At 42.3% G+C, this 19,716-nt stretch overlaps 1 protein-coding gene across 7 annotated transcripts in view; it reads right to left on the reverse strand.

Moving 5' to 3' along the window:
- Positions 1 to 19,716, reverse strand: part of SCN8A (sodium voltage-gated channel alpha subunit 8) — a 217,663-nt gene that overhangs the window by 85,297 nt on the left and 112,650 nt on the right. For 3 of the 7 annotated variants that reach the window (XM_036019004.1, XM_036019006.1, XM_036019003.1), the window contains exons 3-8: positions 15,533 to 15,651; positions 13,615 to 13,704; positions 12,854 to 12,982; positions 10,972 to 11,063; positions 1,339 to 1,560; positions 199 to 262 (exon numbers count right to left, since the gene is read on the reverse strand). In XM_036019004.1, coding sequence (XP_035874897.1) covers positions 199 to 262; positions 1,339 to 1,560; positions 10,972 to 11,063; positions 12,854 to 12,982; positions 13,615 to 13,704; positions 15,533 to 15,651 — 716 coding nt within the window. The other 4 variants (XM_036019007.1, XM_036019005.1, XM_036019008.1 and 1 more) reach the window with 3 other exon arrangements.

Here is a 19,716-nt window from a genome sequence, read left to right on the forward strand (position 1 = left end):
AGGAAGGAGGAGAAAGAAGAGGAAAAAAGAGGAAAGAAACAAAGTAGCCAAGTCAATTTTTAAAGAAAATACCTTAGACCCAATATGTTAGATCCAATTAGAGTCTACTACATTAGCACAGAGAAAAGTGAAAATATTGCCATCTTTATCTGAAACATTATTTTAAGGGAGGAGAATAAAATTAGGTGAGCTACTTACCCAGCATCAGAACTGTTCCCACAGAGTAGAGGTTCTAGCATGCCAGGAACTGTGTAAAAATTTGCTAGAAAAGTTTGAAGAGGCAGGAAATGAATAAGGCAGATTTAAGTGAATGAGAGAATAAGGTCACATGGTTCCTAACTAGTCCCAGCAGAAACAGTTACTGATTTTAGTTCATATAAATCTTTTCTGACATCCACGAATCCTGATAAAAATTCTTTCCCATCATTTTGCTATATATATTTAAAAATTAAAAGTGCTACCATAAAGTCCTTAATGCAATGTCATTTTCACAGACATTTTCAACTGGTACGTTGGATCTGTATGCCAGGTTCTGGTACTTGAATCAAAGGGGCCTAGGAGAGTTTCCTGATTCTTTAACCCTTTATACAACTTTATCCTTCTACCTTATAACTTCTCTTCAACACAGATAAACTAGACATCCTCACTGATCACTAGTTACCATGTCCTATATTAAATTGGAAGGCATGTCTCCCTTAACTGTGTCCCTGAAACCCCCTTTGCAACATTTTCTTATGGCTACTTACCTGCCTTTATTTCCTCAAGAGTGACTAACAGTGATATTAACTCTTTCCCATTACTTTATAGAAGTACTACTACACCAACTGTTCCTTAGTGTAAGACCCAAGTGCTTTGGTTCCTGAAATGAAATTATTAAAACTCCTTAACTGTAATAGGATCACATGGTGCCTTAGAGATTACCTGACACCCTAGACCAGACTGATTACTGAGGTCTTGTACAACAGAATTAGGCAGGCTTGTGAGGCATGCTCCAAATGTTTAGATATCTCCAGTAACCCAGCTAGGGGAAAAAAGGATTTCTATCAAGCTACTAAGCCTGATTCCCAAAGCAAAAGTTTAGGGCTACATGTGACAAAGCTATAACATTTCATTTTAGGTCTTAAAGCTAGAGAAGGGGGTGGGAAAGGGCTGATATTCGAGAGCTTCTGAACACAGTCCTGCCTCGGAGAAAGGGGGTAGGTAACTCCACAAGGCTACTTTTAGTAGCACTGGCATCCCTTCCGGGCCAACTACTTTTTAAAGCCCCGTGATAGCTTCTGACCACGTAAACTAGAGACAGATTTTTCTTTCTCCTCTTGCAGGGAAGGGGCCACCTACTTTTATTGTTGATATATTCTTCCCAATCAAAGCCTCTGGTGCCATTTTCAAGATAGCTCTCATTGAAGTTTATGGGCCACACAACACACTTGTTTCGCAGGTTCCCCATGAACAGCTGCAGCCCGATCAAGGCGAAAACACTCAGGCAGAACACTGTCAGGATCATCACATCCGACAGCTTCTTCACGGACTGAATTAGGGCACCCACAATGGTCTTCAGGCCTGAGGAGATAGAACCCCCAGAATCAGAGTCACCCCATAGCCCTCCCCACCTCCCCCAGGCCCCTTTTAGCTCCTGGCTTCTACTCTTCCCCATAGCAACACCCTTGAAACAAGGCCCTGTTATCTTTTCCACCATGGGAATACAAATGGTGATGATGTCAGCAACATTATCACTTTTCCCAGAAGTGCCCATTTTTAAGCCACTAATTTTTAAAAGAAGAAAAAAGTTCCTTCTCCAACTTGTGGCTTTTCTTCCTGCAAGGGCTTTCCTGTCTCTGACTGCTTCTCAGCTCTGGCAGGAGTCGAACTTTTACTCGCCTCGGGCCTCCATGTTATGTGCTAGTCCCTCTGCCCAGAAGCTCCTTTCACGTCCCTCTTCCTCCACATCTAACTCCTATTTATCCTCTGGTCTCAGCTTAAATACCAACTCCCCCAGAAAGCCTTTCCTGACTTTACAACTCTTTTCCCTCCCCCATTAGTATTAATATTTTAGTAGCACCTCACACTTTCCTCTGTGGCATTTGTCATGGTTCTAACTAACCATGTTGAGTCTTGCTCACAGCTGTACCTATAGTTCCTAGCCCACAGCAGGTACTCCGTAAATATTAGCTGAATAAACAAATGGAAAACCCAGGAACTGAGGAGGCTTCCAGGTTGGAAAAAGAATTACTGGACATTTAAAAACCAAAAATAAGTGAGAAGGTACAACAATATTTTCCTAAGAGCTCTGGAAATGCCAATGTGTTGAAAAGGTTTATTACCAATTGAGTATTTATGGTTTGTCTTTCCATTTAAAAATACACCTTTTCTGCATCACATATATTCTCTACAACTGACCTTTTGCTGTTCTAGATTAAAAACAAAATAAAAATATATAACCTCTTGAATTTGAGGTTTAAATGCAAGCCACTGGTTCTGATTTGAACCTGCAGGCAGGTTTCTTAGCTGTACTGGGAGAGGTCAGTGATAGGAGACACAGAGAAACACGGCTGTGGGTTCGTGATGTCTGTCTGGGTCGACACTGAGTCTGTCTGGCTCTCCCGGGTGTTGCCAGACACCGGAGCACCCACAGGACGTGGCCAGTACAGTGCTGAGCACTCCCAGGTGCTAGTGCACCAGGACAGGCAGGGGGTGGACACGGAGCCTTGACACATGAGCCTTGACAGGGATCTCATCTCCGATCTACTTCTGAAGGCAAGAATATTGGGTAGAAGTACAAGGGAGATCTTTATCCTGGCTTTGAAGTGTGAGGCTGGGTATATAATTACTAATTTTAACCAAGTTATACCACTTACTTATATGACCTGAGCAATACATTTAACCTTCAGGAATATCAGATTTTTCATTATTAAAATGGGGATAATTATGGTTGAATATCATAGTACTGATTTGAGAATTAAGCATGATTCATATAAACACTTAACATAGCCCTTGGTACATAATACATGACTCAAATGTTAACCAGTTTTGTCTGAACCTCGGCTCATTCATCTATAAAAAAAGTGTTTATACTACCAACCTCAATGGGTTGTTGTGAGGTTTAAATTAAGATAATAAATGAAAAATATCAATTATATTACCTGGTACTTAACACTTGTCAGCTCTCCCTCCTCAAAGAGATGTACATGATTGGGGTAATGACAATGCTGATCTAATGGGTGATGTAACATGACTCTGCTTTTGCCAGTAACTACCTAGAGTTTTCAAAGTTGAGTCAAATGGAATTTTCTATATGAGTCCAACAGTAGTGATGGGCCTGGCACAAAGTAGGCACTTAATATATTTTCATCGGAAGAGTAAATGAATAAGAAGTTTTCTTTTCCCTCCCACGGATATCCTGAAAGGGGTCTCAGAGAAGTTAAGCCAAGAGTTAGACTAGAGATGCACTGTGTGCCGGGCCCTGTGCTTCCTTGCCTTGCGCTTTCTCACAGGGCGGGCCGTCCACATGGCCACCAGAGAGATGAGAAGGAGCTTGCCTGGGGTACAGGGTATTTCTAACTGGATTCCTTTCTCTTCACAGGGCTGTGCAAAAAGAGCACCAGACAGGGGACCAGAAAGCAGGAATTCGGGCCCCGGCTCAGCCAAGATTTGTGACCCACCAAGTTTCAGAAGAAATTTAAAGTCGCCTTTCAGTCTTGTTTTCTCACACACAGAGTGTGGATAAACACAGGGACACATGGCACTGGGCAGTGGAGGAGAAGCTGAAGAGTCTTCTCTGGAAGTCTTTTAAAATAGGACAGAGATATTTGTTTGAGATTAAGTAGTCAAAATTTCAATCTTCTATTCCCACAGTCCTGGGAAACGGTCACACGACAGCACTAAGTTAGAGGGTTCGGGTGGTGTAAAACAGAAGGCAGCCATAAGGAAGTAAAAGTCATTCCAGTGTCATGGAACTTATTTCCACAAGCTTCTGAGGAACAGAAAAGTCCTTCATCACATTTGGCTGGGTTGGGGCAGGTTTATACTAAGTCAATAATTCAATTCTAGGCTCCTAAAATTATATGGTTTTCAGAGTCAAAGATTGATTTAAAACAAGAGTAAATGAATGCATCAGTGAAGAGTGGTTGTAAAGTTTCTTTTCCTGGACTTCTTTATGAAGTGTTTATATAGCTGTTTCTCCCGAATGGTTCAGACAATTACCCAACCAAACACAAGATGATCTTTCCTTTTTCTATTTTAAAGAAATTGAGAAATAAGCTGTAAGCTGCCATTTGTACAGGTAACAAGTGTACAGTAATGCAAAACCATCAAACTAATGCTTTTGTCATGTAAATAGATAAATTGGAAAAAACGTACACTTTTAGCTGGAGTCTAATCTGCTTTTCCCAGGCCGGGAGCACTCCCCCTAACCCCCGACAGTTCCGTCCCAGCCTGTGTAGCAGGAAATTCCTGGCTCAGACTAGCCCCTGTTACATGCGGGTGGGCTCCCAGCAACCTTGTTGTAGGAAGTGAACTCTCTTACTAGTTTATGGACGACAGAGGAGACGTCTGACTTAAATTCAGATCCTTTCCTCCTGGACAAGAGACAGTCCAGTAGTCTTTTCATGTGGTAGGAATGATAATATATAAATTTGGGCGCTAAGTGGTAGCGGTGTTCTATCATTATAGCAGGGTACATCTGAGAAGTAAAGGTAGTTATTATGCTAACAGATGGAATAAGGAAATAGACACATGGAGAGAAGAGAGAGGAAGACAAAGCCCTTCCTGGGATCTGGGGTGTTCTGGATCTACGTTCTGGTTTCACTGGCTTCCAAAAGCCCAAAACACTGCAGCCATTAGATTTCTTAAGTTCTCCTGTGTCTTGCAACCAGAGATGCTCAACTAACATACTGACCATACACAGAACTATCCCTTTCCTGGGGATGGACCTGAACAGTCGCAGTCAGCTGGTTTAATAGCTCTTCTCCACAAGCCAGATGTCACTGCTAAAGAAGTCTGTAAACATGAGTCCAGAAAGGTTAAAAAATTAAAATGTGTATTTGGAAATCTAAGACTTAGATCAACTCCCTGGAGAGAGATCTTTCAGCTTTCAAGTTTCAAGTTGAAACCTAGGGCTAGAAATTATATTCAGCTACTTATACTTCAGAGGGGCTCAGAGAAACAAATCTTAATTAAGCATGAATAAGCACTAAATAACATTAACTATATGACCATCTATAAAGTTTACTCTCCAAGATTCTCATCCAGATCGTTAGGAGAAAATTAGAGGAAAGTACAGAAGAAAAAAGGTGATGTGGAGCAATGTTTGCAGGTCCAGGCTAACACTCGATTACCCAGCAACAGTAAACATAAACGGTCACTGGACTGTACACAGCCCTCAGCCAAGACGCGTCTTCCTTCCCTTGGGGTTGACAGCTGTTAACAACCGTGTGCGCAGCCACCAGTGCCAGTTTATGGAGTTGACACCATCAATGCATTTCTTAAACTCAAGTCTTGTCAGCAGTGGCTGCCATGTACCAGGAAATGCAACCGAGGAAAAGTGCTCCCTGCTACCACCAACGCTGGTCAGTCAATGAGGGCGAGAAGCTGCCGGCAGAATTCCTGACAGGATAATGTGCAGGAATGCAGAATGGCACTGCTCTGTCGGTGAAGACCAGCTGTCTTGCTTCTTCCACTGGCTCATAACATCACATACCAGACAGAACAAGCAAGAGACTGAAAATGGATTATCCCAAACAGAGCAGAATGCTCTTTCAAATGACTCCTACTCAACAGAGTGTGCAACAGAAGCCACGTGGGGGCAAATTGGACAGCAAGAACTCTTGGAAGAGGCTAACATTAACTAGCATGGGGATGTCTGAGCAGTGAATACAATTACTACAGATCAAGGAAAGACAGCGGGACCCAGTGTACAGAAAGGTCAACTACCTGAGAGGAAGTCAGATATTTAATGAGTTTTGAGAAGCAGGTGAAGGCCTACAATCTCTTGAACAAATGAATAAAGCCTGATTATGTGCTAGTCCAGGGAAATCAGCCATGTGCACTGGGATCAAAATCTTCTGCCACGGTGGTGATGCCAGATTATAGATAAAGTAAATTTCTATTTCCTAGTATGTGGCGCAGGTTGGGAAATCTAACTGGTCTGAGAGAACATGAGCTAAAACTCCCACAAAATTAACATTGAAACAGGCATCAAGAGCAGTGGCAAGCCGTGCCCACCCCAGAGGTAAGAAAAGTTCCCCAATTCCCAAAGTCTAGTAGGATCCAGATAAATGCTAGGAGTAAAGCCATGCAGGTCAACTGTCCTGCTGCAGATTAAATCCTCACAAGGATAGTTCTGTTTTTTTCAAAAAGACTTTACTTATTTGAGAGACGGGACGGGAAGGAGAAAGACAGGGAGACAAACATCAGTCAGTTGCCTCTCACAAGCCCCCAAATGCGGACCTGGCCTGCAGCCCATGCATGTGCCCAGACCGGGAATTGAACCAGTGACCTTTTGGTTTGTGGGACATTGCCCAACCCACTGAGCTAGACCAGTCAGAGCCACAGGATAGCTCTTAAAGATTCTTCAGAGCAAGAGTAATTTGGGAGAGACTTGGAGGCCACAGATTTATTTACTGAAGACTAGATTCAAGTTACAAAGTCTGACAAAAACTGAACCAGGCCTCAAAGGTAGGCCAAAGTGGCATCCTGTGAATCTTGTGTTTTTCCACTTAGGACCATTATGTTAAACTTTGGTTAAATTTTAGTTATCTTTTCTGAGAAAGCAATGTGGACAAAGGAGAAATACAAAACCAAGCAGATTAATAAGTAGAATATTTTAAAAGAAACAATGAACTTGAATATAGCCCTAAAATACTTTCTATCTCCCTTCACTAAAAACTGTTGTATTCATACTGTATACATTTAAAGAAAATGCTTTCTTAAGTGCAAATACTGGGGTGGGAAGGAAAAATCTGTCATTCTCCCTGCTTCCTACCTGATCCCACAGGTAAAGAGAGAGAAAGTAACAGAAATGAAAGCAGAGAAATAAAACGACCCAAGGGAAAAGGAATCAAGAAATCTCAACTCTAAAGAAACAAACTGATATTAAATCCATGCTGACAAACAGAGAAGACATGTGCTTTGGGGGAACCATTTAAATGATGGAAATGAAGAGGAACTGGTAAGAGAAGTCCCCTTGGCTGGTTTTATTCACACCATTAAGTGATACCACCTAAGAAAAACCCGGACACCTGCTTGGAGATCGCTGCCCTACAGCTGGGCCAGCAGGCCAGTGGCACGCGGTCAGAGCATACAGAAGATGAAATCTCTAACAAAGTCACTTAGAAGTTCATTTTTGTGCCCAGGTTCTAGATAAATACAAAGTGAAAACTAGCTTTTAAGACATACAAATTTCTATACAAAATACTTCAATGTCAAGTTGAATCTGGCAAATTACAGATCAAAGAAAATTTAGAAGGTACAAAGAGCCAACTCACTCCTAAACTGTTCCCACGAGGTCCCCACATAAGGTGAATGTGACAGATCCATGGCTCTCAGAGCCTAAACCCATTTCTAGTTAGACATGCCCTGCTCTTTGGTTCAATTGTTGATTTAGCCCTGGCTGGTGTGGCTCAGTGGACTGAGTGCCAGCCTGCTAACCACAAGGTCACTGGTTTGATTCCCAGTCAGGGCACATGCCTGGGTTGTGGGCCAGGTCCCCAGTTGGGAGCGGATGAGAGACAACTGATGTATCTCCCACACACAGATGTTTCTCTCTCTCTTTTCCCCTCCCCTTTCCTTTCTAAGAATAAATAAAATCTTAAAAAAAAGAAAATTTAGAAAGGACCTCCTTCTGAAGTTTTAGCATAGAGTTTACATGCATCGTTCTCCAAGTCAAGTCCTTTAAAGCCAAATGGAAACCATGAATAACACATACCCAGGTCTTGAGTTAGCAAATAAAAAGGGTGGGAAGGTGGGTTTGGCCTTTTTTAAGCTAAAAGTCAGCTCTAAATTACAGCTTCTCTTATACAAAAGGCTGGAGCTCACTGATGCACTGTATTCTCCAATCCTCTGGAAGTCTTAGCAGCCCTGAAACATTCAGAGTATCTACCAAAGATGCTAAGAGGGAGGACAGCATCTCCCCAGATAAGCTGGGTGAGTGCTTCTAAGAAAGAGAAGACGCTCATAAAGGAAGCTGAGGCCCAGGAGAGCTTTGTGAGACCTTACAGGCCCTACGTCAGTTCTGTTGTTGACCTCACTTCTGTCCATGGCAGCTTTGGCAAAAACCTATATTCAAAATAAGAAGAGGAGACGGTAAAGAGAGCAACAACCTCACTGAAGTGATCCGTGACAAAACTTGGTATAGAAAACAACAGTTTTTACAAAGAGGGAACTGTATCTCAGCTCTGCAGCAGTGGAGCTGAAATGACTTAGATTTCCAATCGAGAGATGGGCCGGGTCTACTGACGCATGCACTGGTGCTCCCGCCTTGGAAGGAGACCTGGGTAACAGGCACGTAGGAACAGGACTAAGGCCCTCTATGGGAGAAAGCACAGTTGGCAAGTTCCAGTTTTTATATGGGATGACAGAAGTCTCTCATGAGGGAGACATCATTTACAAAACAAGGGAGTACTCTGATTTCTCTTACTAACTCTAAGTAGAATGGGGGACAAAAAGAATTTAGAATTAAAAGTCATACTTTAATTCAAATATTGGTTATACCATTCACTGACAGTGAACTGATATTGGCTTTATTATCCCCTATAAATTACTTTCCATCCCAGTTAACCCCCCAAAGCCAGCACATCTGGGGTGCTTTTAGAAATAAGAATCCAAAAATCTATTTCAAACTGTGCAGCTGATGTCTAAATCTTGATACAAACCCTTTCTTTGGGTTTAGGCTTCTTTTTCATAATAACTGCAATGACTACAATCACGTGTGGCACATACAATGGGCCAGGACCTGTGTGTGCGAAGCACCGGAGTATTAAGGATGAGCAAAGTGACATCAGTCAAGAGCTCTCTTGCAGTAATGCTGTCGTCAGAAGTTAACCATACAGCACAAAGACAGAAGCTAAAAGCTAGACCAGAGATAGCAGCTGCTGCCCTAGTTAGTGAACAGAACACAGCTTTCCAATTTAGTTCTGGAAGAGAAGTTTTGAGATCACAAGAACATAAAGAGACAGATGCCTTGTGGAGTACGCTGGGGGAAGTGAGCAGAAAACACAGGATCATATTTAAAAGGAGGCCAGAGGAGGAAAGAGAGCAAAGGAAAAATAAAGGTGAAGACTTGGTGCTCCAGATGCCTTACAAAATAAGACGAGGCCCCCCTAAGCAGTGAATGAGCCGTGTGAGGCTGCCTGGAGAGTGAGCTGGACTTCCCGTCAAATGGGTTTAAAATGACTCAGAACTAAACTTGGATAAGTCAGGGTTGTAGTTTTTTGCCAAGAAGGACATACTTCAACTGACACCCAAACTCTGGTTGAAAAAGAGCAAGCTGCCATTGCTTAAAATAAAGGGATTCATTTTTAGGAGGGCTCATTACTAGACAAATTCATGGCCCAAATCTATAAATGGGGAAATTGGGGTTTACCTTCCTTGGGGTTCTTGTTAAGCCACATTCTAAGTCTGTCCTCTCTAGGAGTCATCGTTTGTATATCCTTCGGATACCTCCTATTTAGATAATGTTAAAAAGGGGGAAAGAGAAATGCTTCTGAGTCAGCCACAGCGGAAGAACCATGTGCTACCAGGGACGGGATGCCTCTGTTCTTCACGTCCGTGCTTTCACAAACGTGCAGTGGAAAGTCTGGTCTGTTCCGTGAACACCCCCGAACACAACCGAAGTCCAATTGGCGACAACACAGTCTCAGCTTCTGCCATGTTACTGCCAGTGTGTCCCAGGCCAAGACTAATGAAAATATCTTTCCTACTACACATCAAGACTGGTCTTTACAACACAGTTCAGTATTACCAGATAGCAAACTGGTCTTTAAAACGGTAGTTCAGTATTACTAGGTAGCAAGGATTTAAACTAAATTAAGGGATCTTAACCTGGGGTCCACAGGTGGGCTTCAGGGGGGTCTGTGAACCTTGATCCGATTCTCAAAAGGATCCAAAACCTTCAAAAGGTTAAGAACTACCTGGGCTAGGTCAACCAGGACCAAAAAAGAAAAAGGAAAACATTTTAAAGAGATTGTCAATCAACTACCTTTCAACCACCCACTGATTCCTTTTTTCCCTTCTCAAATTTCTGTACTTTTTGTTTGCCCATACCTTTAGATGAATTTTATCTTACCTTTGATTTTTTTTTAAAAACAGCACCTGCATAAGCTTTCATTGGGATTTACGTTTGAGAGTGGTCTCTGAGTATATGTACAGTAGATGTCTACTGGTTCTTATTAGTGAAGCAGACAGCAATAGAATAATTACTGATAAACAGTAATTTTTAAGGTTCAGTTACCTAACTCAAAGGCTCTTAAATTTGTCTGTAATACTGGACTAGTTAACCGGGTAGATCTCTTATGTGATTAAATAATTCCATTAACACAGCAACAATAAAAGTACAATTCTTCGAGTAACATTCCATCAGTACACCATGCAAAAGGAAGCCTAGAAATCACAAGCAATGGAATGATGGCAAATGTTAAAATTACTGTAATTCCATGAGGCCAGAAAGCAAATGACTTATATTCAAAGAGACAGCTTAGCTCTGTGACAATTTTTTCAGATACTGTAAAATCCAAGTGATTCTTAAGCACGTGCTTTTTCAAAAGCATGGATGGAATGGGGGCTGCATGCCTGGCAAGCACCATCGGAGAAAGTGCCTGAGGACCAAAGGGCCCTCCCAGAGAACGTCTCCCAGTAAAAACATGCGCAATGCAAGGCCATATTATCTGTGCTGACATGGCTTTAGGATGTGGTGGGCAAAATGAAAGGAGGGGAGAGAGAAGATGAGGCAAAGTCAGTCATGTGTTTAAATTTTCTCACCTGGAATTACAGAGATAGTTTTCAAAGCTCGGAGAACCCTGAATGTTCTCAGCGCTGAGACATTGCCCAGGTCCACAAACTCTGTCACATATCTGTAGTAAGGGAGGTCACACACAGACACAAATGACAAACACAGACACAAACACAAACACCAAAGGAAAAAACACAAAACCACAACAAAACAAAAAGTACAATACGTCACGTCAAGGCCCTAACCCAACACCTAACACCAAACCCGGGCCATCTTACCTGGGATTACCGAAATAGTTTTCAAAGCCCTCAGTACCCTGAAAGTGCGCAGAGCTGAAACATTGCCTAGGTTTACAAACTCTGTTATATACCTGCAGAATCAAACCAAAGTTAACTTGTAATGGTGCCGCTGGGCAAGGGTTTGAGAATGGGGGGGAAAGAAAGGATCTTATACACAAGCTATGATTTCATTTTTTTCCTTGAAAAAAGAAAAGTTTCAAAATATAAACACTTAAGAAACACATCGCTAAAACCTGGGCAAGAAGAAATTAAAAGCATATTTGAAAGAACTGACACCACCAGGAGAGTCCTGGGGCTCACTCTCAGCCAGCACTGTGACATGCAGGTTGGAATCAGAATGACCGCTCTCGGGCTGTTCGCTTTTTTTAATGAAAAGGAAGGCTGCAAGGTATCAGAGGCTCATGCCCCCAAGTTTTGTGAATAATTTCTTAGGAAAAGGAGACAAGTTCTGTAGCAGGAGCCCCACAGAAACAAATATCCATTAAAATAACTCCTTAGCTGACAAAGGCAAAAGTGTTTAAATGCCTGTACACGTGACTCAGCCAAAAGCCGTACGCGTATCTTTGCAGTCAGGCCTACAGATGAAGCTTTAGCCTGTGACATACAAAAGGGGGGCTCAGGAAAATCTGAATTATCAGAGCAAATACGATGCTAAATGCCCATTTTTATCACCAGCTCTGTGCCAAGCAAGGACACTTAAATTTCAAATGAACACCAATATGTTCATTGTCTTAATGCTGGAAAGCTAGAAATTGCCTTAAAATAACAGAAAGTCAAAGTTCCAGTTTCAAATATTCAACACACATCATTCACTCACATTTTGTGGTTCAAATTCGTCACTCTCTCTGATGCTCAGACCCATACGCATACTCAACCTCTTACACACCTGCATGCACACACCCAAACCCACATACAGTCTATACAACACCCTTACCCCTACCGAACCTCCGAGTGCTCTCCCAGCCTGGAAATAAACATAATAAAGTCTGCTACAACTCGTCTGTCGTTAGCTAAGTTTCCCAGAGATCCATTTTCATTGTTACGACAACAGAAATTACCAGGAGCAACTCGTATACCGATGTGGAGTTACACTGCTCTCTAGCAACAGTTTGAAGTGCTGGTCAGTAATTCTTTAGAAGCAATCAGTGTGGAGACCTCCACTCATGTTTTGATTCTAAAATATGCTCTGACGTCTGCAACAGCTGGCCAGCCTCATGAAATTACAAGAAAATGGATTTTCAGTTTAAGGTATACACCTATGAAATTTCAAGTCTTCACTGAGGCCCCCTAGTGATAAGTGTGCAAACCTTGGTCAATGTTACGAGGAGGCAGGGAATACGAGACAGTGTCATTGGGAAATCACCTCCTACTTCCTCCCCAGGGGTAAAGCCTCTGCTTACCTCCTCCCACGTAACCCTGCTGTCGCTGCCTGAACAAAAGGCCCTCACAAGCAGGAATCACTGTCATGAACCCATACGGCCTTACATGGTTATCTGCCAATCCCTCATGCAACTGTGCTCACACTCACACTTCCACTGTCGTACTAACACCCAGGAGTACAACTGCCCATAACTGTGCCCAGAACACCAACAAAAGTGAGCAGAGAACTTACGCCATCATGATGACGCTGAAATCTAACCAGTTCCATGGATCTCGTAAAAAGGTAAAGCCATCTATGCAGAAGCCTCTTGCAATGATTTTCACTAGTGATTCAAATGTGTAAATCCCTGTGAACGTGTACCTGTGGAGGAAATGGAGAGCTTGAGGTAACTGCCGAACAGACAAAAACTTCACGTGAATCTTCTATGATAACACCTGCCTGAAGTGTAGCTTCGACCAACAGAAATGAAACAGAGAGGGCACGGCCAATGCAGCAAGATGGAAGGAGAAAGGGATGCTTACTGAAACGTACAAACCGAGAACTCTGGAATACTGTTTTGGGTACTGACAGGTATTACAGAGAAATACCTCTGCACTGCCTTCTAGTACGTGATCATTTCAAACCAGGGGAGGCAGCCCCAGAGTTATTTTTAACTGTAGACAAGTCAAAATGAGGGGAAAAGTAGGGACGGAGAAGGCAGTACTGTCAGGAACTGAGGGCAGAAGACAGTGACGTGGCAACAAGTCAAAAGCACCGGCTAGCACAGGAAGAGATGGGGGTGAAGGGCAGAAACTTCCAGAGCCTACTCTCTCCCTTCAGAGTTGACTACTGGGAGTCCCCAAACCCCACATGTATGTATCTTTGCCCCACTCTGTGAAATAAAGAGTAGGAATAACCAATTTTTTCCCTTGATGGATAAACTGTGACAAAGCAAAACTCAGTGACTAAAAGTGAACCAAACAAGCAGGCAAAAAACCAAACGAGTTACTTACTCCACATTCTTCGACCACTCAGGAGGGTTACTAAAAGTCATGAATACACAGTTGGTCAAAATAGTGCACATAATGATCATGCTAAATACTGTAGAGAAGAGTCAAGGGAAAATACACAAACTCTTTTTCCCCTCAGAAAACAAACATGTCACATTGGGTACCATGAGATCTAACTCAATAACCTGAAGGAGGCAAAGCACAGAAGAGGAGGAAAAGATGAGGCGACGATAAAAACTGGTCACCACAGAGCTCCACCACGTGCACCCACACACGAGGGAGAGGTGTGGGGGAGGACAGCAGGAGGTCCACTCGTTTTCAGAAAGGCTGTCCTTAATCCTCTCCTTCTCGATAAAACTTTTGCCCCTCTTGCAACTTTCACCTCAAGTGTGGAATAAGCCCCTGAATAAGTGAAATTTAATCGGCATTACTTAGTGCTCATTTATTAAGTTAATTATCTTACATAACTAATTATTTGAAAATATACATGTAATTAATGGTTCACCACCCCCCTCCCCCACCCGCAGTCCTCCAAAATGCTGAACTGCTCTTGGGGGGCAAGGACGTAGCCAATGTGTGCTGAATTTACCCAGTTTGGAAGACCTGTTGTGGCATGTTGGGTCAGGCTCTCAAAAGACATCCGCACCACTATGTTCCCGAGAGTGAGGTAATGGGGCAAATTCATCTGATCATTCTCAAAGTGCCCCGGAATGTTTATGGAGAGTAAACCACTTTGTTGCCATTTCAGTTTCATCCATGACCTTTCTCCACTCATTCTGCTCTTGACCACTGAGAAAAATCAAACTGCTCTAGGTCAGTATGAGTTACTCAAACACAACTGTCACTTTAACAAGCATGGAAGCCATATCTCATTTATTGCTAACTCACTCTCTCTTGCTAATGGCATTCACTATCTTCATTCTACTAGTGGCGTTTTAAAAAGAAAAAGTACTTCATATAGCTGGATTTTTCCTCAGGGAATAACAACATGTTCTGGTTAGAAGAGAAAAAACACTCCATCTCCTGATCCAATAAAAAGGGAAGACATCCATTGTGAATTATTTATTTCCTGGTAAACCTTCAGATTTCAGAACTATGTTGCCTATAAACCACAGATTTCACAAACAGGTTGCTAAATTCCTTGAGTTAATAGAATGTGGTGAAAGCTTGGCAAGCCAATTTACCAAGTTGCAACTGCTTGTTTCCTCAGCCTACTTGGAGGGTACAACACACATCGAGGCATGGGACTAAGTACTATCAAATTAAATACCAACCGTGAGAGTTTAAAGTCATCATGCAAAGCTCCTACCTCCATCACATCATTTTTCATCTGTCATATGCTCTCCTATATTAATAAGATTTGAAACTCAGGCCACATGAATAAATTGGACATTTTCTGTTTCATGGGAGTAAAAATACCAGAAAAGATTTATAGCCATCATGCAATCTAAATCTAAACCTCTGTACCAGGGAGGCCATTTACCCTGAGAAACTATCTCAAATACATTCCAAGCTCACTGTTCAAGAAATCAAAAATATTCAAGGAAGGTCTCTAATTCATTCAACAACTTGTAATTCAAGAAGCAGCTTTCAAAATACTCTGATACTGGACTAAAAACCTGAATAATCTGCCTCAGGGCGAAATTACTAAAGTCTGAGCACTTTAAAAATAAGACTTTAGTAAAAGGTCATCACTTAATTTGTCCCTCTACATGATACTAACAAAATCCCAAACCCCCATCATATCATCCCAAGAAAAAAGAATTTGCTGATGCCCACAACTCAGGATTTGGTAGGTGTCCACTCCTAAACCTCTGACTGGTAGGACAGTCAACTACACTATTGGTAAAATACAATTTAGACATATATATCAGTGATCATGCAATTGCTACACTCACTCCACATTTGCAGAAAAGGATATGAATGTATCAAAATTTTAATAGCAATTCTTCTTATCAGGTTAAAAGGACTTAAAATGTACAAGGCAGGCGTGGCACTAAATCTGAAGAGAGTTTTCCCTCTGTTTAATACTACAAAGGTCTGTGGAAAAAGAAAAAGAGAAATTATTAAAGCACTGGCATTAATCACATAAAACAACATTTTTCTAAGAAAGAAATAACTCAAATGTACTTATAATTTTTTACTTTCCATTTGGTTTCTATGGCAAGGAACCTTAGGGCAATACACCTTTCTTTCCCTAACCTCCACCCACCCCTAGCCCTGTCCTAAACTGCATCACAAATTGATGGCACTACTTTAGCAGTTTTACAGAATAAACTTATTTCTTTTGGAAGCAAAGCAGCTGAACTCTGCCTAAGCTATGTATGCCAGCTCTGACAAGATACTAAAGTTAATTAATTTAGGATTCATTTACTCAACAAATGAGTAAATGTGCCACGCAATGTCCTAGGTGCTTGAGAAATATCAGTGAACAAGGCTAACCTGGTTGGGAAGCTTATATTCCAAAGGGGAAGATGACAATAAATAAAAACATGACAAAAGAGTAAATAACATTGAATGTGACATGTTCAATGGGAAAAGGAGGAAGGTCAAGGACAGGGAGATGGAGAATGCCAGGACAAGGAGGTGGGTGAGTGGGGAAGTGACGGTTTTCAAGGAGATGGTCAGGGCAAGCCTGCGGAGAAGAGAGGCTGGAGCAAAGACTGGAGGGAAGTGAGACGAGCTCTGCATCCCACCAAGGTCTACCTACCGAGTCTGCTCCATCTGGCTTTTTGAGAGACTCCATCGTCCCCCTTGCCAAAACCATTCAACCATATTTCCCAGCACAAATCTTCCTGTCTTGCCAAACTGGCTCATGCTCCAGCAATTCATGACTTTGGCCTTTGCACACATGCCTTTCTAGTCTCATGAATTCAATTTGATTAAAATGTTCTTCAGCACTGATTTTGTGTGAAGCATTGTGCTAGGCTCCCGGGATACAAAACTGAATAAAACTGTGTTTTTAGGGAAGACATATGTGTAAACTAGTAGCTATGACGCAGGGTAAATAACAAAAATATGCATAATATATGATAAGCAGCAGAGAGATTCCCCCCCGCCCCTTGGGTGGGGAATAAAAGGGAGAAGGCTGAGCTGAAAGATGTCCACAAAGGAAGGCAGATGATATCTGGGAGGGGTTTAAAAGGACAAGTAGAGATGAAGACACATTAATCGGTCAGATAAAGGGGGAAGGAATGGCAAGGAAAGGGGGCAGCATAGAGTGGACAAAGGCACAGCAGCATACAATTGTGGGTTGTTTTCAGGGAACTGACAAGTAATTCCGTGTTGATGGAGGACAAGATAGAGGAGGGGAGCAGCAGACTGTGAGGCTGGAGGGAGACGCAGGAACCTACTACACGGTGATTCCTCAGGAGACAGGCCAGGACACAGCCCCAGCACCTCACTGTGTGAGTGAAACGGCAAATGGTCAAACGCTAGCTCTTTTAAATAGTTTCAAAAAATTTTTAAAGCATACATGCACATATTTTTAAAAAGAAACATAAAACAAAAAGTTCCATCTCATTATGCAAAGATAACCTTTGTTAATTGTTTATCTTTTCAGAACTTTCCTTTGTAAATATAAACACACAGATACAGCTTTAAAGAGATTTCCCCTCTCTTTCAAATGGAATTGTACAATAAATACCATTCTACAACTTACATTAAAAAATGAACCTCCAGGACTTCTGGCCAAGATGGAGGCATAGTTACACATACTGTGCCTCCTCGCACAACCAAAAGAAGGACAGCAACAAATTTAAAAACAAAAAACAACCAGAACTGACAGAAAATTGAACTGTATGGAAGTATGACAACCAAGGAGTGAAAGAAGAAACGTTCATCCAGACCGGTAAGAGGGTGGAGACAGGCAGCCGGTCCGAGAGGACTTGTGGCAAAGGCAGCAGCTGGAGAATGGGGTGGTCCCACATTCATGCGCAGATAAACTGGGGGGAACAACTGGGGAGCAGGACAGACTGCACAACCCAGGGCCCCAGCTCAGGGAAATAAAGCCTCAAATCCTCTGACTGAAAACTCCTGTGGGGGTTGAGGCGGCAGCAAAAGAAACTCCCAGCCTCACAGGGGCGTTCATTGGAGAGACCCACAGGGTCCTAGAATGTATACAAACCCACCCACCTGGGAATCAGCACCAGAAGGGCCCAACTTGCTTGTGGGGGGCCGGGAAGTGACTGAAATCCAACAGAGAGCGGAGCAAGGGCCATTGTTCCCTCTCAGGCCCCTCCCCCACACACAGCATCACAACTCAACCAGGAGGGTTGCCCCGCCCTGGTGAACACCTAAGGCTCCACCCCTCACTACATAACAGGCATGCGGAGACACACAAAAAAATGGCCCAAATGAAAGAACAGATCAAAGCTCCAGGAAAAATACAACTAAGCAATGAAAGAGATAGCCAATCTATCAGATGAACAGTTCAAAACACTGGTAATCAGGATGCTCCAAGAACTCATTGGGTACTTCAACAGCAAAAAAAGATCCAGGCAGCAATGAAGGTTGCATTAGGTGAAATAAAGAAAAATCTACTAGGAAACCAACAGTGATGGGAAGGAAACCAGGGCTCAAATCAATGGTTTGGAGCAGAAGGAAGAAAGAAACATTCAACCAGAGCAGAATGAAGAAACAAGAATTCAAAAAAATAAGGAGAGGCTTAGGAACCTCTAGGACATCTTTAAACGTTCCAACATCCGCATAAGAGGGGTGCTAGAAGGAGAAGAAGAAGACCAAGAAGTTGAAAACTTACTTAAAAAAATAATGAAGGCAAATTTTCCCAATCTGGCAAAGGAAATAGACTTCTAGGAAATCCAGGAAGCTCAGAGAGTCCCAAAGAAGTTGGACCCAAGGAAGCACACACCAAGGCACATCATCATTACATTAGCCAAGATTACAGATAAGGAGAGAATCTTAAAAGCAGCAAGAGAAAAGGAGATAGTTACCTACAAAGGAGTCCCCATAAGACTATCAGCGGAGTCCTCAAAAGAAACCTAACAGGCAAAAAGAGGCTGGAAAGAAGTATTCAAAGTCATGAAATGCAAGGACCTACATCTGAGATTACTGTATCCAGCAAAGCTATCATTTAGATTAGAAGGGCAGATAAAGTGCTTCCCAGATAAGGTCAAGTTAAAGTTCATCATCACCCAGCTCTTATTATATAAAATGTTAAAGGGACTTATCTAAGAAAAACAAGATGATCAAAAATATGAACAGTAAAATGACAACAAACTCACAACTATCGACAACTGAATCTAAAAAAAATAAATAAATTAAGCAAACAACTAGAATAGGAACAGAATCACAGAAATGGAGATTATATGGAGGGTTATCAGTGGGGAGGTAGAGGGGAGAGAATAGGGGGAAAGGTACAGGGAGTAATTGGTAGGCACAAAATAGACAGGGGGAGGTTAAGAATCGTATAGGAAATAGAGAAGCCAAAGAACTTATATGTATGATCCATGGACATGGACTAAGGAGGGGAGGATGTGGGTGGGAGGTGGGGTGCAGGGCAGAGGGCAATAAAGGGAGGGATAATGGGACAACTGTAATAGAATAATCAATAAAGTATATTTTTTAAAAAGGTACTTATCAGTTTGAAGATTCCAAGGGTTTTAGGAGTTGTTTCCAGAAAGTGGGGGTGGGGTGGTGGTGAGGAGGGGAAAGGGTGGGAGTGATGGGGGGGGGCAGAAACCAAATATGTATTTCTTATTATGTCACAGCCATGTTCAAAGAGTTCTAATAGGAGTACTAAGGGGAGATTGTGGTGGAAATGCCTAAGCAGCCTGCGTGTCAGCAGCACTTGGAGCAAAGTAGGTGTTAGCCAGATGAAGGTACACTGAGTAAAACGTACCAAGCAAATAGAACAGTATGTGCAAAGACTCAGAGGAAAGAGAGAGAAAGCTGGATGCTGGTCCTAGAATTTAAAGCAGTTCAGCCTGGCTGTAGAAGAATAGGAAGTGAGGGAGCAGAAACAGATCACCTAAAAAAATTGATAAGATCGAGATGACGGAAGGCCTGGAACACCTCTCTCAGGGATCTGCTCTTCATTCCATGGGCAACTGAATGACTTTTTAATGATTTTGCTTTAGATGTTCT

Source organism: Phyllostomus discolor, chromosome 2 (genome assembly GCF_004126475.2).
Source record: "Phyllostomus discolor isolate MPI-MPIP mPhyDis1 chromosome 2, mPhyDis1.pri.v3, whole genome shotgun sequence".
In the NCBI taxonomy this organism is placed as follows: Eukaryota; Metazoa; Chordata; class Mammalia; order Chiroptera; family Phyllostomidae; genus Phyllostomus; species Phyllostomus discolor.